Source organism: Echeneis naucrates, chromosome 24, assembly GCF_900963305.1.
Source record: "Echeneis naucrates chromosome 24, fEcheNa1.1, whole genome shotgun sequence".
In the NCBI taxonomy this organism is placed as follows: Eukaryota; Metazoa; Chordata; class Actinopteri; order Carangiformes; family Echeneidae; genus Echeneis; species Echeneis naucrates.
In genome coordinates this window covers 12,496,431-12,521,634 of record NC_042534.1, presented here as the reverse complement: position 1 = coordinate 12,521,634, position 25,204 = coordinate 12,496,431, and the positions used below count along the sequence as shown (strand labels likewise).

At 42.2% G+C, this 25,204-nt stretch overlaps 1 protein-coding gene across 3 annotated transcripts in view; it reads right to left on the bottom strand.

The window, feature by feature from the left end:
• klhl29 (kelch like family member 29) overlaps positions 1–25,204 on the bottom strand; it is a 192,817-nt gene that overhangs the window by 127,605 nt on the left and 40,008 nt on the right. For all 3 annotated transcript variants that reach the window (XM_029496549.1, XM_029496551.1, XM_029496550.1), the window contains exon 3: positions 80–388. In XM_029496549.1, coding sequence (XP_029352409.1) covers positions 80–349 — 270 coding nt within the window. In that variant the 5' untranslated portion in view covers positions 350–388. The remainder of the gene's footprint in view (positions 1–79; positions 389–25,204) is intronic.

The following is a 25,204-nucleotide window of genomic DNA, read 5'->3' as shown; positions in this document are numbered from 1 at the left end:
AGAAGTCAACACTGACTGGTTTCCAGGACAAGTCGTAAAACGCAGGCTTCCCAGGCATCCACTTGGACAAGGATCTTACCTTGGCCGATGAAGCCACTGATCCTGCTGCTGTGATGCCTCGCTTGACCGCAATGTCGCTGCTGGATGTTGTCACGGCAACTGTAACTGGGGTGGGTAGGAGGGAGGGGATGACTGGGAGGGGAAGGAGTCCCGGACGGTTGTTGCCGTTGACAACAGCAGAGGCACAGCTATGATTAGCTCCTCCATTGTGAAGGCCAGAAGGACGGATGTCTCTCCGCTCCCAGGGTCCCCGGTAGTCCCTCTCAAAGCGGTGGTGGTGGCGTGACATCACTTCCTCTTCCTCTCAGAGGGAACAACAGGGGTAGGCCTGAGGCAAATCGAGAAAAAAAAAGGGGGGGGGGGGTGAATTGATCATATTCTATTTAAGAAAATGGTAGCAGGGGATGCCTGCACAAAAACAGGTTTTTAGAGGGAGGACAAAGAATGAGCGAGACACTGAGTGAACTAAGGAGGGAGCATGTTGACATGATCGTGTAAATGCTCACAGCATCTGCTCCCACTGCACCTGACTGACACGAACACACTGCAGCTAATTTGTTGCCTCTAATTCCTACTCTCTCAGTCATTAACAAGGACTGCGACAAGAGGGAGAGAAATGAGCACTGCTGAGCAGGTCTATAAAAAACACCATCAGTGCCAACACCATAAGGAGCCAAATTTGTTACATGAAGCATCTAACCTCAACAATAAGAGATTAAAACAACATGGCCGAGCCAAACGCAAACAGCCATGTACTCAGTGAAGTTGTCCTGAGGACAGCGCAGCAGTATCATGACCTTGTGGTCAAAACTGTGCTCATTCATCTGAATAGATAAATACCTCTGCAATTACAGCTCATCTCATACATCTAATGGCTTGTTAATTCAATCAAATTGCCCTTGAAGTGCATTTGAGGGTTCTTCCCCTTTTCAAGCACAGCAGGCTGTTGAAGGCTAAGAGGTGACAGTGAGCTAGAATTACATCAGTCCAGGGTATGGCACTATTGTGTGGCAGTAGCAGCACATCACTTGATATTATATCATAAATCAAAGCGGTGCAGGATCTGAGTAGAGAAATTCATCACTGAGGGGTTTGTACCTCTCACCAAAGACATGTTATGCTTCCCAAGCCCTTGATAACAGATGAAATAAATAAATAACAACCTCAAACCAGGTTCAGCAAGTCCCATGCAAAATCCCCTGGTCTGTGAGGAGAGAATGACAGCGGATAAGTCTTTATTCTGCACATTGGGGTCTGTCACGCTGCTTCTTTGCCTCAGAGAGGAGTAAACGCCTTGAAATGCTGGCGTCTGTGTGTCTGTGTGTGTCATTGTGTGCGACTGTATAAAAGCAGCATATGCTATGACTGAAAGGCAGCGCATCCACCTAATGCTTTGGCGGGATGTGGCGAGAACACACATGTTCAAAACTCCAGTGTAGTGTGTTTATGTGTGAGTGAGTGCCTGAGCAGGCTTTTGGAAATAAAAGGTTCCTTACAAATATGTGATGCAGGCGATATGCCATGCAGTCTGCGGTGGGAGCACCGGCCCTACTGTATCTTTAGCTGCTGTGACCGCTCATTTGTTTATTCGCTAAAACAATCTCCTTCTTCCTGCTCTGTTTTTCTCCCTATCAATCTTTTTTTTTTCATGTGTTTCATTCCTTCTCTCAATCACCTCTTCATTTATTTCTCTCACAGAATGTCTGCTCTGTCTAAACAGAGCTTTTATGTGGCAACAGAGCCAGCAACTAAAAGCTGTGGGATGACTGTCACTCTCCCCCTTTCTCTACCTTTCTCCCTCTCCACAGTGACTCCTTTTAATAACCTCAAATTTTCCAATAGAATAAGCTTGTACTATCTCTAAAACTATTTGAGACACAGAGTAACAAGGTGCTAGTCCAGTGGAACAATGGCAGAATTCATGCCAGGTAATATTCTCTTATCTTCCGAGCTCCACACCTCAGCTGAGAAATAAGAGTACAGCCAGAACATTTTTCCACGTAAAAACAGGAAGAGGGAAAAAAGGAAAAAGAAAAGAAAAGAAAAGGCCATTATCTCAAGTAAAGTTAAAATTGGGGGCAGAGTGCATTTGCATTCACAATTCTCTACAATTTATTTTTATCAATCCTTTTCAGATGTCAAGTGGGTACATGCCAGTGCACATCCACTGCACTTCCAAGTCTAGACAGTTTTGTCATATACAGCAAAAAGAGACGGCTTTTTGTCTTCTTGTAAACGTTCAGCAACAAGGCCACACTCCATTAGATTAGACTGAAAAGGCTTTGAGCTACGTTTACAAGGGCCCACATTCGAGAGCTTTGCAGAATAACCTTCAATGAGGCTACAGTAAACGGTCTAAACAAAATATACATACATGGTTCATTTCACATGATCACAAGAAATCCTTTTATATATAAAGAGTGCATTAAAAATGTTTGCCATTTCTTTCTAGCTCACGCATAACTCTTCACACTGATTACTCTTTATTTAGCTACAAAAATAAAAGTAAATATGTTTTTATTGCTACGACAGGTGATGGTGCAACAGGTTTTGCTGTGCCTGTGTAAAAAGGTTTGGAAGCAGTGTGGTGCCAGTAAAATGTAGAGGAGCCTGAAAATTTTGGATGGAAACAAACTGTTGACCGTGTTACACTGTATGAGCGCATGTATCTTGTAACATTATGCTATTAGAGCATTGAGTTGGTAATGGACTGGTATGAGTTGCAAGTTTTGGATATGAGTCACCTGCTATGTTAGGATCCAAAGCTTCAAATAAACACTCCTTCAGTACCTTCTGTTCTTCTTAGACTTGTATGTATGCCAGTCCAATCAAGAGGAAAGTTAGATTTAATTAAATGGACCACAAGTCCAAACTAAAATGCTTTGCAGATTAAGCAGCCTCAAAATTTAGGATACACCTGCTCCAGCATGGCAGCATAGTGGTTAGCACTGTTGCCTCACAACAAGAACGTCACAGGTTTGGTTCCCGGGCCTGGGGCCTTTGGGTTAACTGGTGACTGTAAATAGTCCGTAGGTCCGAGTTTGAGTGTGAGTGGTTGTTGGTCTCTCTCTGTCTCTGTGTGTTGGCCCTGTGTTGGACTGCTGACCTGTCTAGGTTGACCCCGCCCTCACCCAATGTGAGCTGGCATTGGCTCCAGCACCCTCCATGACCCGGAAACGGATAAGTGGTTGAAGCTGAATTAACAAATTAATGAGTCCAGCTCTTTGATGTACAGTATTGCCTAAACACGCCGAGTTATTTAAATGACAGCTTTTGAAAACAATGTTCCTTCTCTAAACCAAATGTCATGGTACGTCCTACTTCTTGCTTTAATCCTGAACATCAGGATTCATAAGTGAATTCCTGTCATCATTGCACTATTCATGTCAGTGCGTGCTGTGTAACCGGAGGCTGGGAACTGATCCCTGCAGAGCCAGCATCATCATCACAAATCCCACTATATTTATGGTCCCTGGTAAACAGAAGGAATTATGCGACTAATTACAAAGACTTAAATTCCCTTCACAACTATATTTCTGCAACTTTCTCAAAGTCTGTGTGTGTGTGTGTGTGTGTGTGTGTGTGCGCACGCGTGCTGGGATATGAACACACATAACCTTAAGGCTGGAAAGTGTGTGTTTTGTGTTTGAGCAGGTAAGTGTGAAGGAGTGATAAAAGAAATCCCGCTCTTAGAGCTGTCAGTGGAAACGAGCACCGAGCACACCTGTGGACTTTACCAGACCAGATAAACACTTTAATACATCACATCTCCAATGACACTTGGTTCTGATTTGGCCGGCTCTAGGGAGAAGGTGCCAGTAAAGATTTGCCCATTCTCTTTCACATCCAATGAAATCACTGTCAGCCACAGACAAGACAACGATCTTTCAGAGGAGGGATGATAACCTTTGCTGCAAGGCTTGCATATTAAACCAGTCTATTTAAGAGCCTTTTCAATATTATAAGAAACTAATAACAGCATTTCAGTCATACCCTGCAGCAATTAACAAGGCTCTTCAGCTGCTGCACTTCTGTCAGCATGTTAATAATCTTACCTGAAGGCAGAAGAGTTTCCCACGCCAAATGCTATTTTCTGACTCTGGCTTCTAGTTAGAACAACAGCTGATGACGGGGAATCCTTTGCAGAGGGATGAAAATCTAAACAAATGATTAAAATCACTAATCCTCTGGAAGCCCGAATAGCAACAAAAAAGCTCTGGTTTCCAACATGAACATAGGAGTCGAAAAAGAAAGTGAGAAATACCATGTCAGCAATCAAACCTAATGAGCTGACTGACAGGCTGATGGGCATCTCCATTGTGTTGTCAGTCACGTCATGAGTTAAAGGCAGTCAGCCGTGATGGAGGCAGAATGTGTCTTAGTCGCTGGGCATTTTCTTCTCCCATTTAAAAAAAAAAAAAAAAAAGAAGCTATTCCAGCAGCTGATGTGTCAGGATGCTCCAAGAGCAACTGCAACCGAGACAGAAAAGTGAGATGGTGTGGGTGTGTGCATACGTAAGAAGGAGCTGCAGTTAGAGCAGGAGACAAGTGTGTGTGTGTGTGTGTGTGTTTGGGCGTGTGTTTATTTGTGGGCGTGCGCCCATGTCTGTCGATGTGCAAGGCCAATCGGAGCTGACATCGCCACAACCTCACTGCTATCACCATAGTGATGTCACATCAGAAGTCTTCAATGAGTTCAGTTCCCAATTGACAGCGAAGTGATTAGCCAAAATAAAAAACTTATCTGGCAGGTGAGAACGTGAGACACACACCCCAAAAAGCAGCATCTGTCACTCCGAGGCGGCAAGCCGAGTGTCGAGTGTGTGTGACAGAGCTGTGTTAACAAAGCCATGTGGGAATACGCAGGGAGCTGCAGATAGACGTGAGGATAGAGGGAGTGTAACAGATGGAGAGACAGTGGGAGCGAATGAGCAAAGGAGTTAAAACAGCAGTAAAATGTGTGTGTGCAGCCTGAAATAGAGACATGGGTGTTAAGGATGGGATTACGGAGGGGTGGGTTAGGTTGAATGTCATACTTCTGTTCTCGGGTGTGATGTTTGCTTTGCTGGCACATTCTGCCCTGCATTTAATACCCCGAGCTATTCCACCCACAGCAGATACTCCCTAAGAGGAAGGGCTCCGTTTCCAATTCGTAGTAGTGCTTACTTATATTGAACCAGTGACAGCACAGCTTTCACCACACACACACACACACACACACACACACACACACACACACACACACACACACACACACACACACACACACACACACACACACACACACACACACACAAACCTGCTGTACTCATGAGTCTCTGCTAAGGATCAATAAGTCCATCAGCAAGTTGGATGGTACAAATATAGGCTGCGGAGTGTAGGTATGGTGTAACTTTACGAGGACGAGATATGGCTGTAAATGCACAGCTCAGCAGGACGAGTGCACAGATAACCGCTAATATGTTCACACACTATAGCTGTCAAAGGCGCACCTGCTCACACGTGTGCGTGCAGCATGCACAGATACACAATTGCGCAGCAGTAAATGTGCTGACAGTTCCTCCAGGACAACAGAGGTAGTCATCCTGATATTTAAATAATGGGAGAGACTGTTGGTACAGAAATAGCCCGGAGCAACGCGAGCCAGAGTCTCAGGCTTTTTAAAGTCTCTTCCTTAGCTAGACTTCCAGAATGATGAAGACACTGTCTCAATTTGGATGTTGCATGTTTCATTGCAATGCATAGATGCTTGCTTATACAGGTAAGTATATATGCACATGTGCATCTTCCCAAGTAGTACAGTTCTCTTTGATAAAGGAATGATGATAAAACAATCTAAATTGGACTGCACAGAGTGAATATTTTTCTTTGCTTGAAGATTTTTTTTTTTTCAGCATCATAGATTTTTTTTTTTCCACTAAAGTATTGATTGATGAAGCAAACCAATCTGCCAGGAAACAACCTGGGCTTCCTGGGAATTTTTAGCTTTAGGACATGATACAGAAGAAACCCAATTGATGTTCCAGAAGAAGGAAAACACACACAAGAACAACAGAGCGGAAGCTAGAGGGAAGGCAAACACAGGAAAAGAGTAGAGAGAGTCAGGTTTTGTGCCTGTTACATGCTCTGACACTGTGTGCGTGAGGAGGAGGAGTATGGGGGCTGCAGGGAGGAAAGGAAAGGGCCATCTTCAGGGATAAGACACAGAGATGAATGCTGATACCTGCTGGCATGGAAACTAACAAGCCCATTGTTGGGACTGATTCACAGCAAGTATATCTAAACGGTGAGGAGAATTAGTTCTTCATGACAATTTGTGTATCTCATTAGTGGCCTGAGTAGAACCAAGAGACACAGCGCCGGCAGTATTGTATCATACAAACATAAAATGTCTAAAATCAGAGCCCATCTGCTTTTTTTCAGCCAGACCAGAAATAGCTTCTCTTTAAGCAGATTATTAGAGGCATATACGCTGGTTTTAATTAAGCAGCTACTGCTACAGGACAACTGGGAAGCATTTGACACGCAAATAAACCTGAACCAGGCTGTAATCACCAGTCATTCTGAACAGATCTAGAACTAATCTGAATACAACACCTCACATTTCCTTATCTCATCTGCCCATTAGGTTTTCCGCTGAGGTTTCAGAGGAGAAGATAGTGAGAGATGGCACTTTGTACATTAATCTGACACCTTGATGGATGAAACACTAGTGGCTGACATGCACACACTCCCTCATTTTGCCAGAGACAGACACTTCCTGATCATCTTCTCTTTGATAAAGCATGCAAGCAAAGGCCAAATCATTCAAAGTGGATAAAAAAAGGATAAGGTGTATTAGCTGGGTACAGAGAATAGAAATAAAAAAAAAACTGGGGGTGAAGGTTATTTTTTCGTAAGATTAAGAAATATTGCATATACCTGCAACCCTGACAGCAAATTTCACTGTGCATCAGCACAATTCTTTTAGCGGAACATTAATGAGTAAAACTTTCGTCCAATCTGGAAACTAGCAGGCAGCGTGTGTGCATGTATTGAGCATGTGTGTTTTTGCGGGGGGATATGATATGATGCAAGGATTTCCAAGCAGCTTGTTTACTGTACTTTGAACACACAGGCTGTGCTTTCACTTTTGCATGATTAAAACAGCACGGGTTGACAGTAATTTTTCAGTCCAAATATGTCCGCTCTGACACCCGTCGCCTGTGTTTGGTTGTCAGTATCCCAGGCATGTGATTAGCCTTGGGAACAGAGCAGCACTGCTACCTCCACCACCACACACCGCACGCTGCTGCTCAGTTAATTAAAACACAGACTTTCAACAAAACGCCACATTATCACAACGGCAAGACATGAAGTCGGGGAAAAAAAAACAAAAAAAAAAACCCTGGGGCTAGTGTGCACGCTTCCCCATCCAGGCTTTCTGCATGCTTTTTCTACGGGGTGTGGGAGCGGCAAATTTCCAAACGCCAATCACACAATGCGCTTGTGTCTGTGTTTATGAGCGTGCGAATGCGTGTGTTTGTGTCTGTTGTGTATTCTCTGTGGCCCATGGCAGCTGTCGCCTTTTCTCCCTTCACTGCATCCTTTTGCGAATTTCTCTGTTCTCTCAAGAAAAACCAACAATGGCATCAAAACAAACAGCTCTCATTGCTGATGCTGCACGCAGACACATACATACATAAAGACCTTAACATGCAGGACTGGAAAAAAAAAAAAAAAGTTTGTACTGACTGCTGCATTTTATTGCAACTAGTGTGACGTGTGTGTTGAAATATCAATATTCATGTGGGCATGTTTATGTGTACATGCTCACTTGAGCTCTGCCAGCGGACAAGAAGCAAGTGCAAGAATAGTGACTTAATTATCTAAATGGCTGCTGCGGAGATTACTGAGGGCAGTGAGCATCCATCTCTTTCAACACCGCCAGCTTAGAGTGCACGGCCAAGCTGGGGGAGAGATCAAGAGATATAGACATCAATGGAAGAGACAGAACAGCAACAAGAATGAAAGACAGACCAAGAGAATTAAACAAGAGCGAAAGACAGGAGACAATGTGGTGGTGAGCGAGAGGAGTGGATACAGTGGCAGTGATTTACAATGGAGATTAGTTTGCAAGCTGACTGGCCTTCACCACACAAAGCTCTTCGACATACGGTGGATGGCTGCATCCCCAGACAAATGATATAATAATAAAAAGTCTGCCAGAAGCAGGGATCATAACATCACCTCTGTCACCATGGAGATGCCCTTTGCATTTTTTGATTTTTGCTCTTCCAGTCCAGATATGCTCCAAGGCTGGATTGTATCTTAACCCCCTGCGAAGTAACAAAGGCTCTACATTTAGATCTATCTCTTCCTAACATGTGCGCACTTTATTGACTCCTGCACGGCCCAGTGGTTACAGGGGTCATCCTCAGATGCGAGGTGGGCCTCAGCTTTATCCCCCTTCTGTGCCAAAACTCCTTAAGCGACACTTTTAACCTCCACCTGTTTTAGGGGCCTCGCTCTTGCTGGTTGACCTTGCACTCCAACCAGGGGGTATGAAGAGAATTTCCATCAATAGTACGGGCAAAGTTTAGGTATGAAAATGAAAAAAAATTCACTGAGTATTTATGTGCAGCGCCATTCAAGATTTTAACTCTAGTAAACAATTTAACAAAGATTGCAGTGAAATACCATCACCACCTTAGACACATTCTTCAGCTAAAGTTATTAAATGCTTCTATTAAATGTTCTGATATGAATTTTAGAGGAAATTAAAAGGAAATGGCAGCAGAGAGAGCCAAGATTTCTCTTGTTAGAAGTTTCAGCTTCAGTTCCTTACAGCAGGCATGGCGATGACAAAGGCATGTTTATGACTAGAAAAACTCACTGGTATGGATCCTTGACTGAAAGAGTGAACAAACAGCATTTTCTAATTTCCACAGCTACTGTCAATAAGCTACTGAATGAGATACAATGGAAAAAAAGTCTACTAAAAGTTGACTTACTTCTTCTCACTATGCAGTTTGTCTACAGTCAGACTAACTTATATGATCTCTCCTCATGGCCATGAAAAATCACATAAATGGCGGTGTCCTCCCATAGAAAACGTTTTGCAGATTGATATAACTAAGGTTAAATGCATATAGCTCATGGAGAACTCTGTGTGGTGTAGCATACCAACATGGAAACATCATCCCCAAGATAAGTTTATCAAAGCATCTTAAAGGAAAATGTCAGGTTGTCCGTCCACCTACTGAAGCTAATTAGTCATTGAGTGATGCGCCAGGACGACGACCATAAGCATCAAAGAAAATCTACTAGAGACAGGTTTCAAAGAAAAGTCCACCTGTTGAGATGCTGTGGAATGACCTGAGAGCTGATAACCTCAGACAAGAAAACATCTGAGCTGAAACAGCTTTGTAAGAAGAGCGGTCCAAAATTCTTCCTGAACGCTTTGCAGGGCTGACCCACAGCTTCACTTACTTGAGGTCAAGAAAACTGAACTAGTTATCGAATCCCTTACTTTTTCTAGCAGCACAGTGAATGTTTAATGGCTCAATAAAGACTTAAAAAGTTATAACTGTTTGTGTGATGATCGCTATGAGCTAGTACAGATAGTGCTTGACTACAAATTTCTCTCCTTGTATGACCTCAAAGTTCAAGGCCAGACTGGGATTTAGTGTTCTGCTCAAGAACACCTAGGCATTGTAAATATAAAATATCTATAAGAGAAACAGGGCTCAGGTCCTCTGGGTGAGGGATGGTGTCTGCAAAATGCTGCTTTGCTTTCCCCAAGTGACACGCGAAGACAACAGTAACAATGTGGTTGTGCTATTCATACATAATGAGAACGTGCTGAACTGTGAGGGGAAAGAAAAGTTAGCATTAAGTTAACCTTCCATCTGAGAAGCAACGAATAAATTAAATGAATAGCTGATAACAAATGAGCAGAGTGACACTTGTAGAATCCCAATTTCAAAGACAATAACACTGATTTATCATGCATGTAATTACACAGAAATTCATTTGTTTTCAAAGTTATTGACTGTTAATGAGTTCTTATGTTTTTCCCCTGAGTGATAGCATCTAAAAAGGATGTAATCACTTTACTGAAAATGTGAATACATGCTAGGGAATGCTGTCCAGATGAAGTCTAGATTAGTGAGTTGCTTTGTGTACTTAGCTGGATAAACGGGCCTTTTATAAATGGAAGTCAAAATGAAACGGTGGAGGGAAAGAAAAAAAAATGCGTAAATCAAAGGCTGATGTTTCCTTCTTAGAGTCAATTACATTAAAGCTGAACCAAGACAGAGGTTAGATGTGCTGTGCGCAATACTCCCAGTCAGCTCCAATAGTTTCTATCATGGTTAATAACAGAGCCTTGAGACATGGGGTTTTATTGCCAAATTTACAATGTCTACTCACTGTTTTTCCCAACAGACAAGTATTGGCATGCACACAGATACACAACAGATTCCCTTATTCCAGGTCAGAGACACACACATACATACAAGCGAATGCCCCGAACACTGCTCTCTCCCTGATTAAGGCAGGCCATCTGCTGGAGTCCCCTGTCACCACTGATGGCTGCTGCCTGTTTAGGCCGGCTCAGGCGAGCCAGAAACCCCCCAGAGTGATCCAACGGCATATTAATCTCCTCAAACCTCAACCTTTTCCAAAGGGCAGACACCACGGTAACCTCTTTGCAGTTGTTCTGCGCAACATCATCTCACTGCCTAAAATACACAGTTCTGTCACTTCTGCCATAGATGACATGAAAAGTGAAGGAGGAGTGAGTGTGTTTTCCCTTCTTTGTGTATCCATCTCTCTCTCTCTCTCCACTTATCTCGTGTCTCTGGGTGCTTTCTCTAAAAGCCATTCTCTGTCTCTGTCTGTCGTTTCATATCTGCATGAACACAGTGCCCTTTCAGAGCACACGGTGAGTGGCGCTGCAGCCTGGGCCGGCCCACAGGAGCACTTGGAGCACTATAGATTAATGGCCCGGGAGACGGCTGAAGCAAGTGGAATGAACAAATAGAGGGGGCCCAGAAATGACCACAAAGGTAAAAAAAAAAAAAAAAAAAAAGATGGTGTAGACTAAATTGTACGAGAGGTAGCAGCTAGGGGAATGTGTTCTGTCACGGTATAGTTTCACACACATGTCATACTAGCAGAGTAAGTTTAACCTGAATGGGTCAATGTGCATCATGGATCTGTGACCCTCTACTCAGGGTTGGATGAAGGTTGCACACTGCCCAGGTTCAGTGGAAAGCCATCTCTCATAGGGACGGGAGTGTCACATGGACTATGGCGATAGAAATTACATTGAGAAACATCAGTAGTAGGGAAAAAAAGAAAAGGGGCAAAAAGGGAAAATGTGAGAAGTTGGTTGTTTCCACTGGCCAACAAGTATTATGAATGAAAACAGAGCACATTTTATGCAGTTACATCATGGCTCCATAGAAGCATTTTCATCCGAATGGGTTAATTCAGCGATGACGCTTGGGTGAAATTTATGGTGGTGGACCACGTGTTTATATCCAGGTGCATAAATGACGTTGAAATATCCAAAACAGTTTCTAATTGTTAAAGGGTTGGCCGTACTTTCTGCTGAGGGAGCTAAGTGCTGCTGTTACTGTAGCACGTCTATCTGTAAGAGCTGTACAACGAAATAAGCAATGAAACAAACCATACAACTGGACTGGATTACTTTTGTCATGGTTGGTAACTTCAATCATGAAAATTTAACAATTTAACATTGCATTGCAGAAATTTCACTTTAGTAAGTTTACTAAAAAATGTGAAATGTGGTGGCAACAGGAACGCTCACAGAATAACAAACCTATTTACAAAGTCATTTTTACATTAGCGCAGCACAGCGGCATAGTGGTTAGCACTGTTGCCCCACAATGAGAAGGTCACAGGCTCGGTTCCCAGCCTGGGGCCTTCCTGTGCAGAGTTTGCATGTTCTGCCCGCGTCTGTGTGGGTCAGACATCGTGTTTGGGTTAATTGTCCATAGGTCTGAGTGTGAGTGAGAGTGTGTTGGCCCTGTGATGGACTGGTGACCTGTCCAGGGTGACCCTGCCCTCACCCAGGGTGAGCTGGGATTGACTCCCAGGACTCCCTGCAACTCGGAAACGAGTGGTAGAAGATGGATGGATGAATGAATGTTAACATTATTTTGACAGTCTTGCTTCTAACATGTGGAATTTGAGACTTCGAGACTTGAGACTTGGAATTTGAGTTTTGTATGGTTGTAAATTGATTTAAATGTTTACTTTTGACAGACTTTTCGAAGTTTTCGGAGTAAATAATTTATCGATAAAAGAATAATAGCTGGATTAACTAACTGCGAGTAATCATCGACAGCATTGAGCAAAGCCCATTACACACAGCTCTACTGTGTAACAGTGTTGAGCGAGGGTGAACATTTAATTTTTTTGTCTGCATTCTCTTTGAGCATCTGGAAAAACATAAGAACTCAGGAATGGTTTTTTTTTTTTTGGTTGTGATTATTTGAATGAATGAATTGTGCTGCAGTCAGAGAAGATAAAATTACAGAAGGAAAGTTTTTTTTTTTTCTCCTTGCTCTCGCTTTGTCTTTCTCATTTTCACTCCCCTCTTGCTTCCCTTCCTGTTTTACCCGAGCTTCAGCTGTACTCTCATACACAATCAGCCACATGAGTCTGGGGCCAACATAGATGAGAGAGGGAGAGCCAGAGGAGAGCTGGAATTGGGCAACATCAGAGATAGCAGAAGTGAAGGGGGAGATAAAAGGAGGAGGGAAGGGAGAGAAGGAGAAGCAAAAGGAGAAGGAAAGGCAGTGACAGAGAGGGGAAAATGAGAAAGCCTAGCAAGATACAAGGTGAAATACACACACGCACACACACATACATGTTCTTTAATCAATATGGTGGGAATGTGGCCCCATGGTAAATCACTTTCCTGGCAATAACAGAGAGCAGCCACTATCCCTCTTTTTAATATGTTGCCAGAGTGTCAGAGGGTGATACACAGCAATATATAGCATGGAAGAAAGGAGACAGAAGACAGAAAGAGGGGGAGTCATGGATAAGAGAGAGAGTGTGTGTGTATGTGTGTGTGTGTGTGTGTGTGTACTGGGTGAGCTGTGATGAATAGGCCTGGACAGTTGGTCTGCACTCAGATAAAACAGGGGAATCATGATTAGGTTGGGTAAAGTGTCCATGCTGGCCTATACACAGAACACACACACACACACACACACACACACACACACACACACACACACACACAGTAGCTGGCTGGAGTACCCGTCTCTCTCTCTCTCTCTCTCGCCCCCCCCTTGCCGTGTGTCCTTTCTCATGGGCTCTCAATGCATCAAAACCTGCTCTCCTCAAAACCAGAATCCACTAAAATATTAGAGGCAAAAAAATTCCATTAGAGGGGTAAAAACTATCACTCTCCTTTTCTGGTCACATCGATTAGGGGATATTGAAGGCAAGACAACTTTTCCACCTTAGCCTTACAAATCTGTCTGCCTGTCACCGTCCACAGAGGCACCAGATTACACAATGCCCTGGCAGGTTGACCTTCACTTAACTATCTGACCACAGGGCACATCATCTACCATGTCTTTTATTGACTTGATTCCATCACACTCAATCTCATCCTCGCCGGCTGTGTTTGAGACTGCTCAGTGAATGTTGTTACCGTAAACGAGAGCGGCTACTCCACTGACATGGGACCCCTTTAAAGTAGCGTTAAATAAGTAATGGGGCGTCTCATCAGCTTTGACTAGCCAGTAGCAGAATAGTTTATAGTAAAGGGAGAGTAATGGATAGGAAAATGTAGATAAATGTAAACACCAAATAAAAGAGTTGACCGGCCTGTGACAGGACTCAGTGACATACAGTGTCAAAGTATAACTGGACAATAGTCAAGCTGTAGGTCAATTCTAAGTAAGGATCTAGATACAGACAGATGGAGCACCATTTTACTAATAATCATAGCCTCATATTAAAATTTGACAGCTATTACAGCATCAGCAAAAACTCAAGCCAGGATACAATTTATTAGAATGACAATGGAATGAGTAATGAGAGTCTGGAGAAGCGGTTTCTCAGAAGAAATTCTCTGCAGCTACATTTAAGCCCTGAGACCTGATTATAGTTCCACAATGGTAGCAAATTGTTAGAAAGGCTGGTATATTACTAAATAACTACAGAAACCTGTCAATCTCTTTGGCTTAAAGCTTTGCTCTCTTCCAAAAAAAAAAAATGCATGTTATCTTAATTATATTGGCAACAGTGGTTGAGTGGTTAGAGCACATGTTGTGTAACTGCAGCGTCCCAAGTTCGATTTCAACCGGGGACTTATTCTGCATGTGATTCTCTCCTTCCCTCCTTGTTTTGTTGACCTCTCTGTAAATCAGTGATGGAAGTCAAAGCAAAAGCCCCAAAATAAAAATCACAACTACAACTAGGCAAAATTCTAACATTTACATGAAGAACCTCACTGGCACATTGCCAGTTATATTAGGTTTCAGAAATGTTGGTTTTTGCTAATAATCTAAACATTTTAAACTGCATATGTTGTCATGATTTGTATTTTTCTAAGTTCCACTCTTCAGGCAAAGTCAAGACCTCAGGCAAGATGAAATGGCTTTAACAAGCAACACTGCAAAACATGAACAAAACAAAGGCACAGTAGCTTAGAGATGAGGAAAAAACATGGTTCTCCAGAGAAAGGTCCATCATTGTGAACTGCAGTTCAGATAGACCAGCTCAATTTAGATTATTTGTTGTGAAATGGCCAAATAAAACTCAAACTCCTCGGCCACAGCATGATTAATAATAGGCTGCATTTTTTTGTTGTGATGCATGTGAGCCCCGACTACCAGCTACCTGCACCGTTATTTCAGCAACTCATTTCCACCAGTCAGTTAGGTGTGCCTTTTGGTGTGTAGTCAGATTTATTTGTGATGTTGTGCATAAAGCTCAGAGCCACTACAGTATTCTCTCCCTTGCGCCCTTTCTTCTTGTTTCCACATCTGTGGCTTCGATTTAACATTTTCTTCAGCCCACAACATCCACACATACTCTATCTTCCAATCATACACCCATGTTATACACTGCTGATGTTTTAACTGTATATCGTTTTAATATTTCAAATTAAAAGGTGCTAAAACTTAGCATGATTTTCTTCTGTAGCATACCAAAGTCAGATCTGAGATGCTGACACTGGCTGGTACATGTGACTATATATAATTCATGTAAATGTAGGATATGTGTACGACTACAGTACACGCAGCTGATGAGTCGTCCTTTCTCTGGCAGATGGAGGCTGCTCTCATCTCTCCTTTGTTGCTGCCATCATGCTGACTCAGAGTGTTGACAGGCCAGAGCGCACAACAGCACAAACCCTGCTACAATCAATTCACTCAATTTAATCTTAATTAGCTGACCACAAAGAGCTGCATATTACCGCTTATGCAGCCGAGGCATCTCGCTCTCCCTCAATCTGCTTCTTTTGAAAAGCCTTCTTTATAATACTTGAATTTCACACGCTTGATTTTAACAGCACATTGATCTGATGATCTGGGTCATGTCTTAGCCTGTGACAAGCCCGTGACCAGTAATGGAGATAACAGCGTTACTTTTTCAGTAGCGAATGATCAAATTAATAATTTTATGTCGTTACAGTTACTGCCAAAAAATGTGGCGTGTTACTATAATTGAAGCTGCCCCCGTTATTCCTTTCATAATTTGTAACTAATTTAGTTACTTTTTGGTAGACGTAACTAGTAACTGTAACTAATTACCTTTTTTAAGTAACTTGCTCAACACTGCCCGTGACACACAGCCATGACTAACCACTGGCTACCCTTTCAATGGCATCAAATAAGAAATGGCTTATTTTCAGACTGACATCAAAGAAGCTGCCACGGACGGCACAGGAACCGACAACGCTCCGGTCTTTGTGGGGACCTTTAACCAGCTGCTTCTCATTTTTAATGCGCGATGCTGTATGAAGTTGTTTGAACCATGCTTTCTAATGCTCTACAGCGGAATAATGAGTTATAGTAAAGTTCTGTTGTAATCCACCTTGCCCCTGGGTCTTGTTGAAAGAAATTTGCTTAAATCAGATGGACTCACTAGGGAAACACTTTTTGTGTAACACTCCCTTACCAGTTGCTACACCGGAGCTTTGTAACCACTGAAGATAATGGATGTCTCCATGGGCACATGTTCATAAATAAAACACGCTGTGCTACTTGCCTGGTCTTAACAGCACTTCCCACATGGAGCGGGGTATTGGTGCTAATGGTACACATGGAAACCAAATTGGAACAGTTCTGTGGCCTTTTCACCTCTGTTGGCAGCCAACATGGCCATGCATGTAAAAAGCAAATTCAAAGAAAAACCTGCATCTGGAGAGGAATAAATATGTGGATAATATTTCCTGCTCTCTTCAGTGTCGGGGAAAAAAGGCTGTGAAATGTAGAATTTGATATGCTGTAATGGTCAGCCCCAGGTTCTCTGGAAGCGGTGGAAAAGCAGATGAGCCAGAAACGGAGAAGAGAATGTTTTTGTACAGCAGGAAAAAAAAAAGGTTGTACTATAAGCCCATACACTATGTATGGATGGACTGAGACGTGAGCTTTGACAGCAGCAGCAAAAAAAAAAACCCAAATCATTAACGCACAAGTTTGCTGTTTGTGTACTGTATACAGGCTGCTGGACGACATTCATGATTTGTGTGTAGGAGGTCTAAAGAAGCGAAGTTATGGAAACAAAGAGGGATGAGACAGAGGAGGGAAAAACTGGTGAGCAGAGCAATAATTTACAGGTATTGTAAAAGCAAGGATGGCAGGGACGTCAGTCAAACAAAAAAGCCCAGCCTGCCTTCTGGAGGGAGTGCACTTTTATACATTTCTACAGACATTCTTCATCAGAGGAGAGTGGAACACTTTCTCAAGTAGTCCCACCAGAACATTCATCTAGGGCAAAGTGCTTTCTTTGGAGCTATTTTTTAATTGCCCTGTAAATTTGAATTCAAAATATGACGAACAGCTGTGATAGAAATGTCTGCATTGTAAAAAGATTAAATCTTGTAAGACATAATATCAGGCAAAATTCAACATTTGGCCTGTAATAATGATCCACTCATTTTACAAGACAAGCATGTTGCATCATTTTCTTTTTTCCATTCTTCCACTGATCCAGTTGACATTGAATCAGTGTTTTCACCCCTCTTGACCTTGTTCCCTCTGAAACCTGAGCATAGGGCGATGGGTTAGGGGTCTGCTATTTCATGCCCTCCCTCAGGCCCCGTCACTTTGATAAAGGCTGCATACCTCCAGGCATTTTTGAGAACATTTCCCGCTCTCTCCTGACACTTCCACCTTGCAACCCCTGTCCCCTCTCAGCACACCCTTTCCCTGCGGCATAGTGCAGTTTACCGACCGTGACACACTGTGCTGTCTGAATAATCCCAGTGAGACCGGAGCGACATTAGGAAAAGGAGGCCGCTAAAATGCCAAACCATATTACCTCCTCCTCCTCTTCTACCGGGTTTGCTTTCTCACAGAGGGCACCTGGTGTGGCATCTCTTCATTAATGCGCAGAGGCAGGGGGAGGGTCTCTCACACACACGCACACACACACCTTCTCATTCCTGCACCCAGCCATTTATCTGTGTTGAAAAGCATGACTACATTGTGAGTGCCCTGTGACAAGGGAAGGAGGAAAGGAGGTGTCTGACTGTGTGAGAGACCTAAAAGCAAGAGCCTTGCTTAGCAATAATCATGCTGAAAGGTAATGAAGCTACCCAGAGACACTGTCAGCTTGCAAGGTTTATGGAACATTTGTATTGCACTGTGTGAGAAACGACAGTGTGAGAGGCAGGACGAGTGTGAATCAGTAGGAGTCAGTGTGTGTGTGTTTTTGCAGACTCATGTGTCTTGTGCATGTGCACATTATTCGCTACAAATCTCGTGAGCCTTGTGGCAGCATGGCTCAAAAGGAAAACTCTAAAAGAGATGCCACCGAGCGCTGCCACCACTCATATCTGTCAGCGTCACAAAGAAAGAAGAAACCCTTCTCCCTCCAACACTGGAGCACATTTTCAGGAGAGCGAGTGGAAATGTGTGAATATTGTAGCAGACCCTGAAGGTGAGATGTACCAGGGATGCACAAAAGCTGTGAAAAGAATTAGGTTAACTTGTCAAGAAAAAATTAAACATTTAACTTTCTCTGAAGCAAATAAATTTGGTTTATTTGTAATCGATGGCTTTTCAGGGGCTTATTTCTATAATTCTTACTCCAATCTCTAAACAAATATTCAAATCTGATCAAACAAGCCATTATGTTGACAGCTTTCAATTGCATTCAATGACAGAAGCGTCTGTAGGCAACTTTTGAGGAGCAGAAAGCGGCCAGCTAAATTATGCAAATATCTGTCAGTTTAACAAATCAGAGGCAGAAAATTAGCAGGCTGTTAGTCTCTCTTAGACACGAAAATGCCGCTAATACAGATGAAGGGTTGAAGCCTGATTTCATTATCGCTCCTCTGAAAAAGAGAGGAAGGGGGAAGGGAAAGGGAGAGAGGGAATGAAAAAGAAATGTGAGATCAGGAGACGGAGACAAATGTATGTAAAAACACGGTGCTCTATTCAGAACCCTATCAACTCCCAATATCAAATTAACCAAATGAATGGTACAAGATAAAGGACAGCACAGGGAGGAGAGAAAGCACGACAGACGGGCAAATTAAAGGAGGTAGAGAGAGAGAGAGAGAGAGAGAGAGAGAGAGAAGAGAAGCTGGAAGGGTGTGTTAAGAGTGGGAGGGATCGGAGAGTATTTCAATAATCGATAGAGCATGAAGCGAAGAGAGAGTGAGACACACAGAGAGAGAGGGGGGGAGAGAGAGAGAGAGAAGCAGCATATCACAGTTCATTAGTCATAGCTGGTGACAACTAGAGACTGTAGCAAGAAGATTGTCACCGGGTCTTAATCAGATGAGAAATGATGGAATGCCAGTCGTTAATTCCAACAGCATTATAGCATCTATTGTCTGCCTCTGAAGGGGCTTATCGCTATCGCTCTACCTCCGACTGCTGCTGCTCCTCCTGCTGCTTCGCCAGCAAACAAGCTGCCTGCCAACTCACCAGGGAAACTCTAAAGAGCTGGGAAGAAACTAAACTCTCCCTTTCTGCAAAGTCTCACTCTCTCATACTTTTGATCGCACTCTCTCTCTCTTGCTCAAATAAGCGCACACACATGCGTGCGCACACACACACACAGAAAAATATGTAATGCTACAGTAGTCCTTGGTGCTACACGGAAGCATCTCTGAAGCAGAAACCAGGAAATCGATTCTCTCTTTTTAAGCAACCCATTAAAAGGCGCCAAGGAGAGTTAAAGCACTTACTCAAGACATACCATTACAGTATATTATATATTCTGTTCCAAGACAAGCCCTAATGAACGCACACTATTACATTATTGCTGCAGAAACGAAACACTTCTGTGCGCACACACACACACACCCACACACAAAAGTTTTATATATACAATTTAATTCCAAACATACAGTACACCCCCGCCCCCCCCAAAAAAATGTGAACAAAAAGAAACTAAAATGTGAAATCCTCTCTTTTTGTTGACTGTGTTTGTACACAGAAGCAAATAAATACTGCAACACCCTCCATAAAAGGCACATCTCTACCACCATGTTACCACAACTATCATGCTTTGCTCTCTCAGGGTCTGTTCCTGTCAGAACCATGGCCCAAAACTCTCAGTCAGCTGGCTCAGCTGGGGACGGCCTCTCCTACTCAAACAACTTCCCTGCCTGGCTGGAGATGTGTTTACTGTATTTGTACCACTACGGTGCACTGGCTGCTTCGTTCACCACCACCAAACAAAAACTACTGCGGCCATGCGGCTGCAGTATGTGAACATTGTGCAAATTCAGTTTCTAGCTCCCTTTGCTGTTCGCGCTCACATGCTTCCTTCTGTGTGTCATTGTACAGGGGGCGGTGAAAAGTAACGTCAAAGAGAGGACAAAAGCTGGCCAACATAAGACTGTAATGCTCCTACTCTACGCTCTTTATCTATCTGTGGGAACCAGCAGAGTTTGGGGTTGACAGAGACCTTTACTTTTATTTACTATTATTAATTACTTTTTGTAAGATAATGAGGGAGGAGCCAAAAAAAGAACACTCCAATCCAGGGTGACCATTGATTCTTTTAATTAATGTTAAATAATTCATTTATTAGTAGCTAATCAACAAGCCATTCATTTAGATTAAATGTCAGCATATAGAGGTTGGTTGGTAATATTTCTCCAAACAGCCAGAAAACATGGAAGGGAGGCAGAAAATGTTTGGTCTCTGTGACCATTATCATTATTATTATTATCAACACCATTATACGTATGAATAGCTACAATATGTGGCAACCTATGTGCAGTATTATTGTAAGTCTATATGTATGCATGTGTGTTTCTGCAAGGAACTAACTAGTGAGAAAATATTAGAAACCATTTTCAATAAGCCCAAGATGGCAGCGTCAACCCGCTTGCCCTAAAGCTTCAAGTTTGTTTCCAAATTCAATTTAAAATCATTTACTGAACTAATCAAAACTGAGAACAGCAACAAATTCGCACATTTGAGAAGTTGAGACTGGGAGAATGTTTAACATTTCTCCCTTGAAAAACAAGTGAATCAGTAACCTTCAATCTTTGTCAATTCACTGTCGACTGAGAAATACCAAGTTCACCTCTTAAAAAGCGTTCCTGGTCTCCTCTATTGCTCAAAACAACCTGCAGAATTTTGTGAATATTCCAATAAAGCCAAAACCATTGACATATTGAGGTTTGTAATATAAATCCATTAATGCTTCAAAAATTAATATTTACTGAAATATTAATTTAAGTGGGTTTTATTAAATTTGCACAAAACAGTCACTCCACAACTGTCCCAGTGTACAGGGACGATTGTAACATGTCTAAAATACGCATAGTTAATCAATCGAACACTCCAAATGAAAAAGATGATTTATCGTTCATGTTATTGTGACTATTGCCATATGATCTGGCCCCTTCTGACCGATTTGCCCTGTTTAATTTCCTCTGAAGCCCTTTCCAGCAAGGGAAGTGGGACTCCCCTGTCTGCCTTCCTCTTTGTGATATTTGGCATGCTGTGAACAACCATAGTTGCACTCCCTTTTAACATGCAACTGATTATCATTAAATTAACATGTAATCTAGTTTATGCAGGCCTAAGTCTTAAGCTTATTGCAAATTATTCCATTTATCAAACGTTGCTCTTATACTTTTTTTTTTTTATTATCATCAATAATGAACAAGGGTTGGCGTGAGACTGCACTGAGCTTTCACATTTTTAACATTTATCTCAGTTCCTGCTGCTCTTGTTTGATGTGACAGACGTCTTGTGCAGCACAAAATGTCCTGTAAAGAAGTTGTCAAGCAGTTGGTGTGGTAAACAATGAGCTCTTTAAGATATGGTGCGAAATTTGGCAATCAAGCAAAAAGGATGATCTATGTTTTTAAAATGAAAGAATTAAACAAGAGAGAGAATTAGAATGGTAAAAACGGACTAGCTGGTTCAGGTATGGCTGTAACAAGACGTTACAAACTTTACTGTGTGATTAGTGTTTTCTCCTGATCAGAACTAGCCTAACTGGCAGCTTGACACCAGCTTAGTAGTTTCCATTTTTAACCTACTAAACGGTTGATTTTGATAATACTAGTTTGGATTCCTGGACATTTGATCTCAGGACAGTATCCAAAAGAATACGTCTGACAGAAAAGTTCAACTGTCCCTGGTCTCACCTATGTTCAGTATCATTCAATGACGACCTAAATGGGCAGATATGCTTTAGATAAACTGCACAAAGATGTTAAAGCATTTTAAAATGCCTAAAAAATGGCTGAAGTGGCTTACAGGCCTCAGACTCCAGGGATGAAGTAGTTTCTTAACATCATATTTTAATGCTAGCTTTTTTCTCCTCTGGACTTGTGTCTAGATGGTGGTTTTTTTTCAGGCTCATTGTGCGAGAAGATGAAAGACAGCCTGACACTGTGCAGCATCATGTGATGATACAGTTCTGTGCTCGGCTGCGCGTGAATGTGTGTCTCTAAAAAACACTGCAGAATAGTGACTCTCAATCATGTGTTGCTGGAGTGTGTGTACACTAAAGATTGTGTAAAACAGTGCAATATAGTGGGACTGCCTGTGACTGACTAACTCTGTGGGAAGTTTGTCAATGAGAAGGAGAGAAAGATCTTCTGCCTTAGTTATTTGTCATCAGTGTTGGTGTGTCACTTGGCTGGGGGGGAAAAAAAAAAAAAAAAACAGCCAGGAGGGACTGAGGTACCGCCTCCCAGATGACACAGTTTCCTCACTGCACTTGGACTGACCTCAGACACATCCACACACACACACACACACACACACACACACACATCCACACATCCACACACACACACACACACACACATCCACACACACACACAGCCATGTACACATTAAAGCACACCACTCAAATGCAGGAATAAGACGCAAGCGTGAACATGTATGGCCATTTAGTCCTTAATATGATGGAAATAGAGAAAAACCCCCACATGCACAAGGAAGGTCATCCACGCCTGAAGCGCAGGGAAACACAAAAGGACGCACATATGAATGCAGAAGGAAGGTGTATTTTCTGCATCTCAAGCTAGTGCAGCTACTGTGTGAAAGGAGCTGGTTTAGGTTTGATCTGGTCACATTCACACTCAGCTTTGGTGTTCAACAAACCATATTAAATGACCACAGCTACAACCTCGGTGCCTGGTGTGTGCAATTGTGTGTATGGCTTGACTGTGTGGCTGTCGGTAGGTGCTTGCGTTCGCTCAACCTGCGTCGCACTATAAAACCATCGAATTCACATTCTCTTCTGTTCACTGCAATTTTCATTCTCATTTATTCTCCTGTTTTTTCTTCTTCTTTTTTTAAACTCAGTCATACAAAGAAGTGAATGTATCTCTCAAATGTTATTCTGCAGGAGTTCAAGGTGGGACTGTATACTCTGCAGTGGAAAAGGAGGCATCGAAGACAATATTTTCATCTGCACCCACATGTGTTTAAGGGCAAAGTAACACCTCTATAGTTTTTTATTCCAAGCTGCTTTTTACATAAATTGCTTCTCTAAATGGCTCACTTACCAGCCTTGAACTTCACTGAGATTTTGAACCTTTCTGAATAACAGAAACACTTCAGGCGTCAGATAACAATCGGATCCTCCTCACGCCTGCCTCGTGCAATATTTGGAACCATTTACATTAATAATAGAGTTGGATAGCACTCAAAATTCATGATACATTTTTAAACAGTCAGTCATTGATTTCAGACTGATGGAGACAAAAGTAGGCGTCGTAGTCTCATTTTGGCGGCTGAAATTACAGATTTCATTAGCTACAACTAACAGAATAAGATCGTGTTCTTTTGGTCATTTACAGTTTCCCATTGAGGAGTCTGTATAAAGGATTCTTAAATATTTGAGGGCTATATGTCTATATCTATATATAGATATAGATATAGATATATGAGATTATATGAAATTATGTGAAAAGAACAAGGCTACAACATGAACCAGGTAAATGTTAGCATTGTAAGAAGTAAATGATCCATGTCTGTACAAGGTGGACTAGACAAGTGAGAGACGTAATTTTTTTTTGTATTTTCAAACTGTATGATTCAGTTTCAGTGTTCCTGAAGGATGAACACAATTTTTTCGTGGGGAAAATTAACGCCGTCTCAAACAACAAGTGTGACTGGAATTGCTGGATGCGACGATGGAGTACGTTAGTAAGTCAGTAACCTAATTAGTAGGGATGCTCCAATCAACTTCAATGAGGCTGATCCCAGATCACTGGAATCAGTATCTGCCAATAGGGATCACAGGATGGCTGGAACTTTTGTGTATATACTTAGATCTGTCAAGCATTCTGCACCGCTTATAGAATAAGGCTAACTGTACGTAAAGATATAGTAGAAATACCATTAAGAGCTTAAAATGCTGTCAGCAACTGCTTATTCATCAGGCAACTGCCAAATATCAACAATCAATCAGAGGATCCCGGCTAATTAATCAGCCATGCTAAGGGTTGGCTGTCTAAACCTTTTTTTTTTCTTCCCTCAAATTTGCCCATTTGCTTTAGGTTTTTAAAAAGATTAAATAAAAACCAATGGCCCTCCAAATCTGAGTTCATTTAGAGTCCTGCTGCTCAAGCACACCATCCACCCTAATCTGACGTGTGGAGAAAAATAATACTGGACTGGCTTGCTGTGTTCGGTTATTGTGCTATATTATGATTAGAACATCTCAGTTCATGGGAGGTACCGGTAAGCAGTCAGTTGCATCCATTTTGCTATGTTGGTTATTGTTGCATAGTACTGTGATGGGCTAGGGTTAGGATGATGGAGTACACAATTACATATGCTGATTCATGCACATGAAAATCTGATTGGCGAAACGCAGAATAAATGGTTGTTAACATTTTATTCAAAGATTCATCTAGGTTATCAGTCAGAGTGGCCATTGCACTTAAAAATGGCTAATGCAGTAGACCTATTTGTATTGTGAATAAACTCCTGGCAGGGTAACAGCAGTCACTCACACATAATAACAACAATAATAATAGATTCAGCACTTTGAAAGCGGGAGGAAATGATACAAGCAGACAAAGTTATCTGTTCGACAAATCCGTTGGCACCAGCAGCTTTGAAATTGGTTTTATCTTGAAAATGACTAATGTGCATTTGGATGAAGGGGTCTGTACAATCAGGCATACGTGTTTAATTTATTAATATATGCACCAAACAAACTCCCATCAAAAACAAGACAGAGATTGAATTGACAACGTTTTCCCTGAGAGCAAAATGCAATTACCAAAGTTGTGTATGGCAAAATAAATAAATAAGGATGTGAAAAGAGTGCACGCTTGACAAGATGAACAATTTTATTCCTAGGTTATGGCATCAATTTACTGTCTTTTCACTGGACTTCACTGTACCTTTCTTATTTCGAGAGAGGGCTCCATTTTGTTCAGATACAACTCGTGGCAGCAGCTGAAAAGGTCACCCTTAGTGCCACAGTGGAGTCT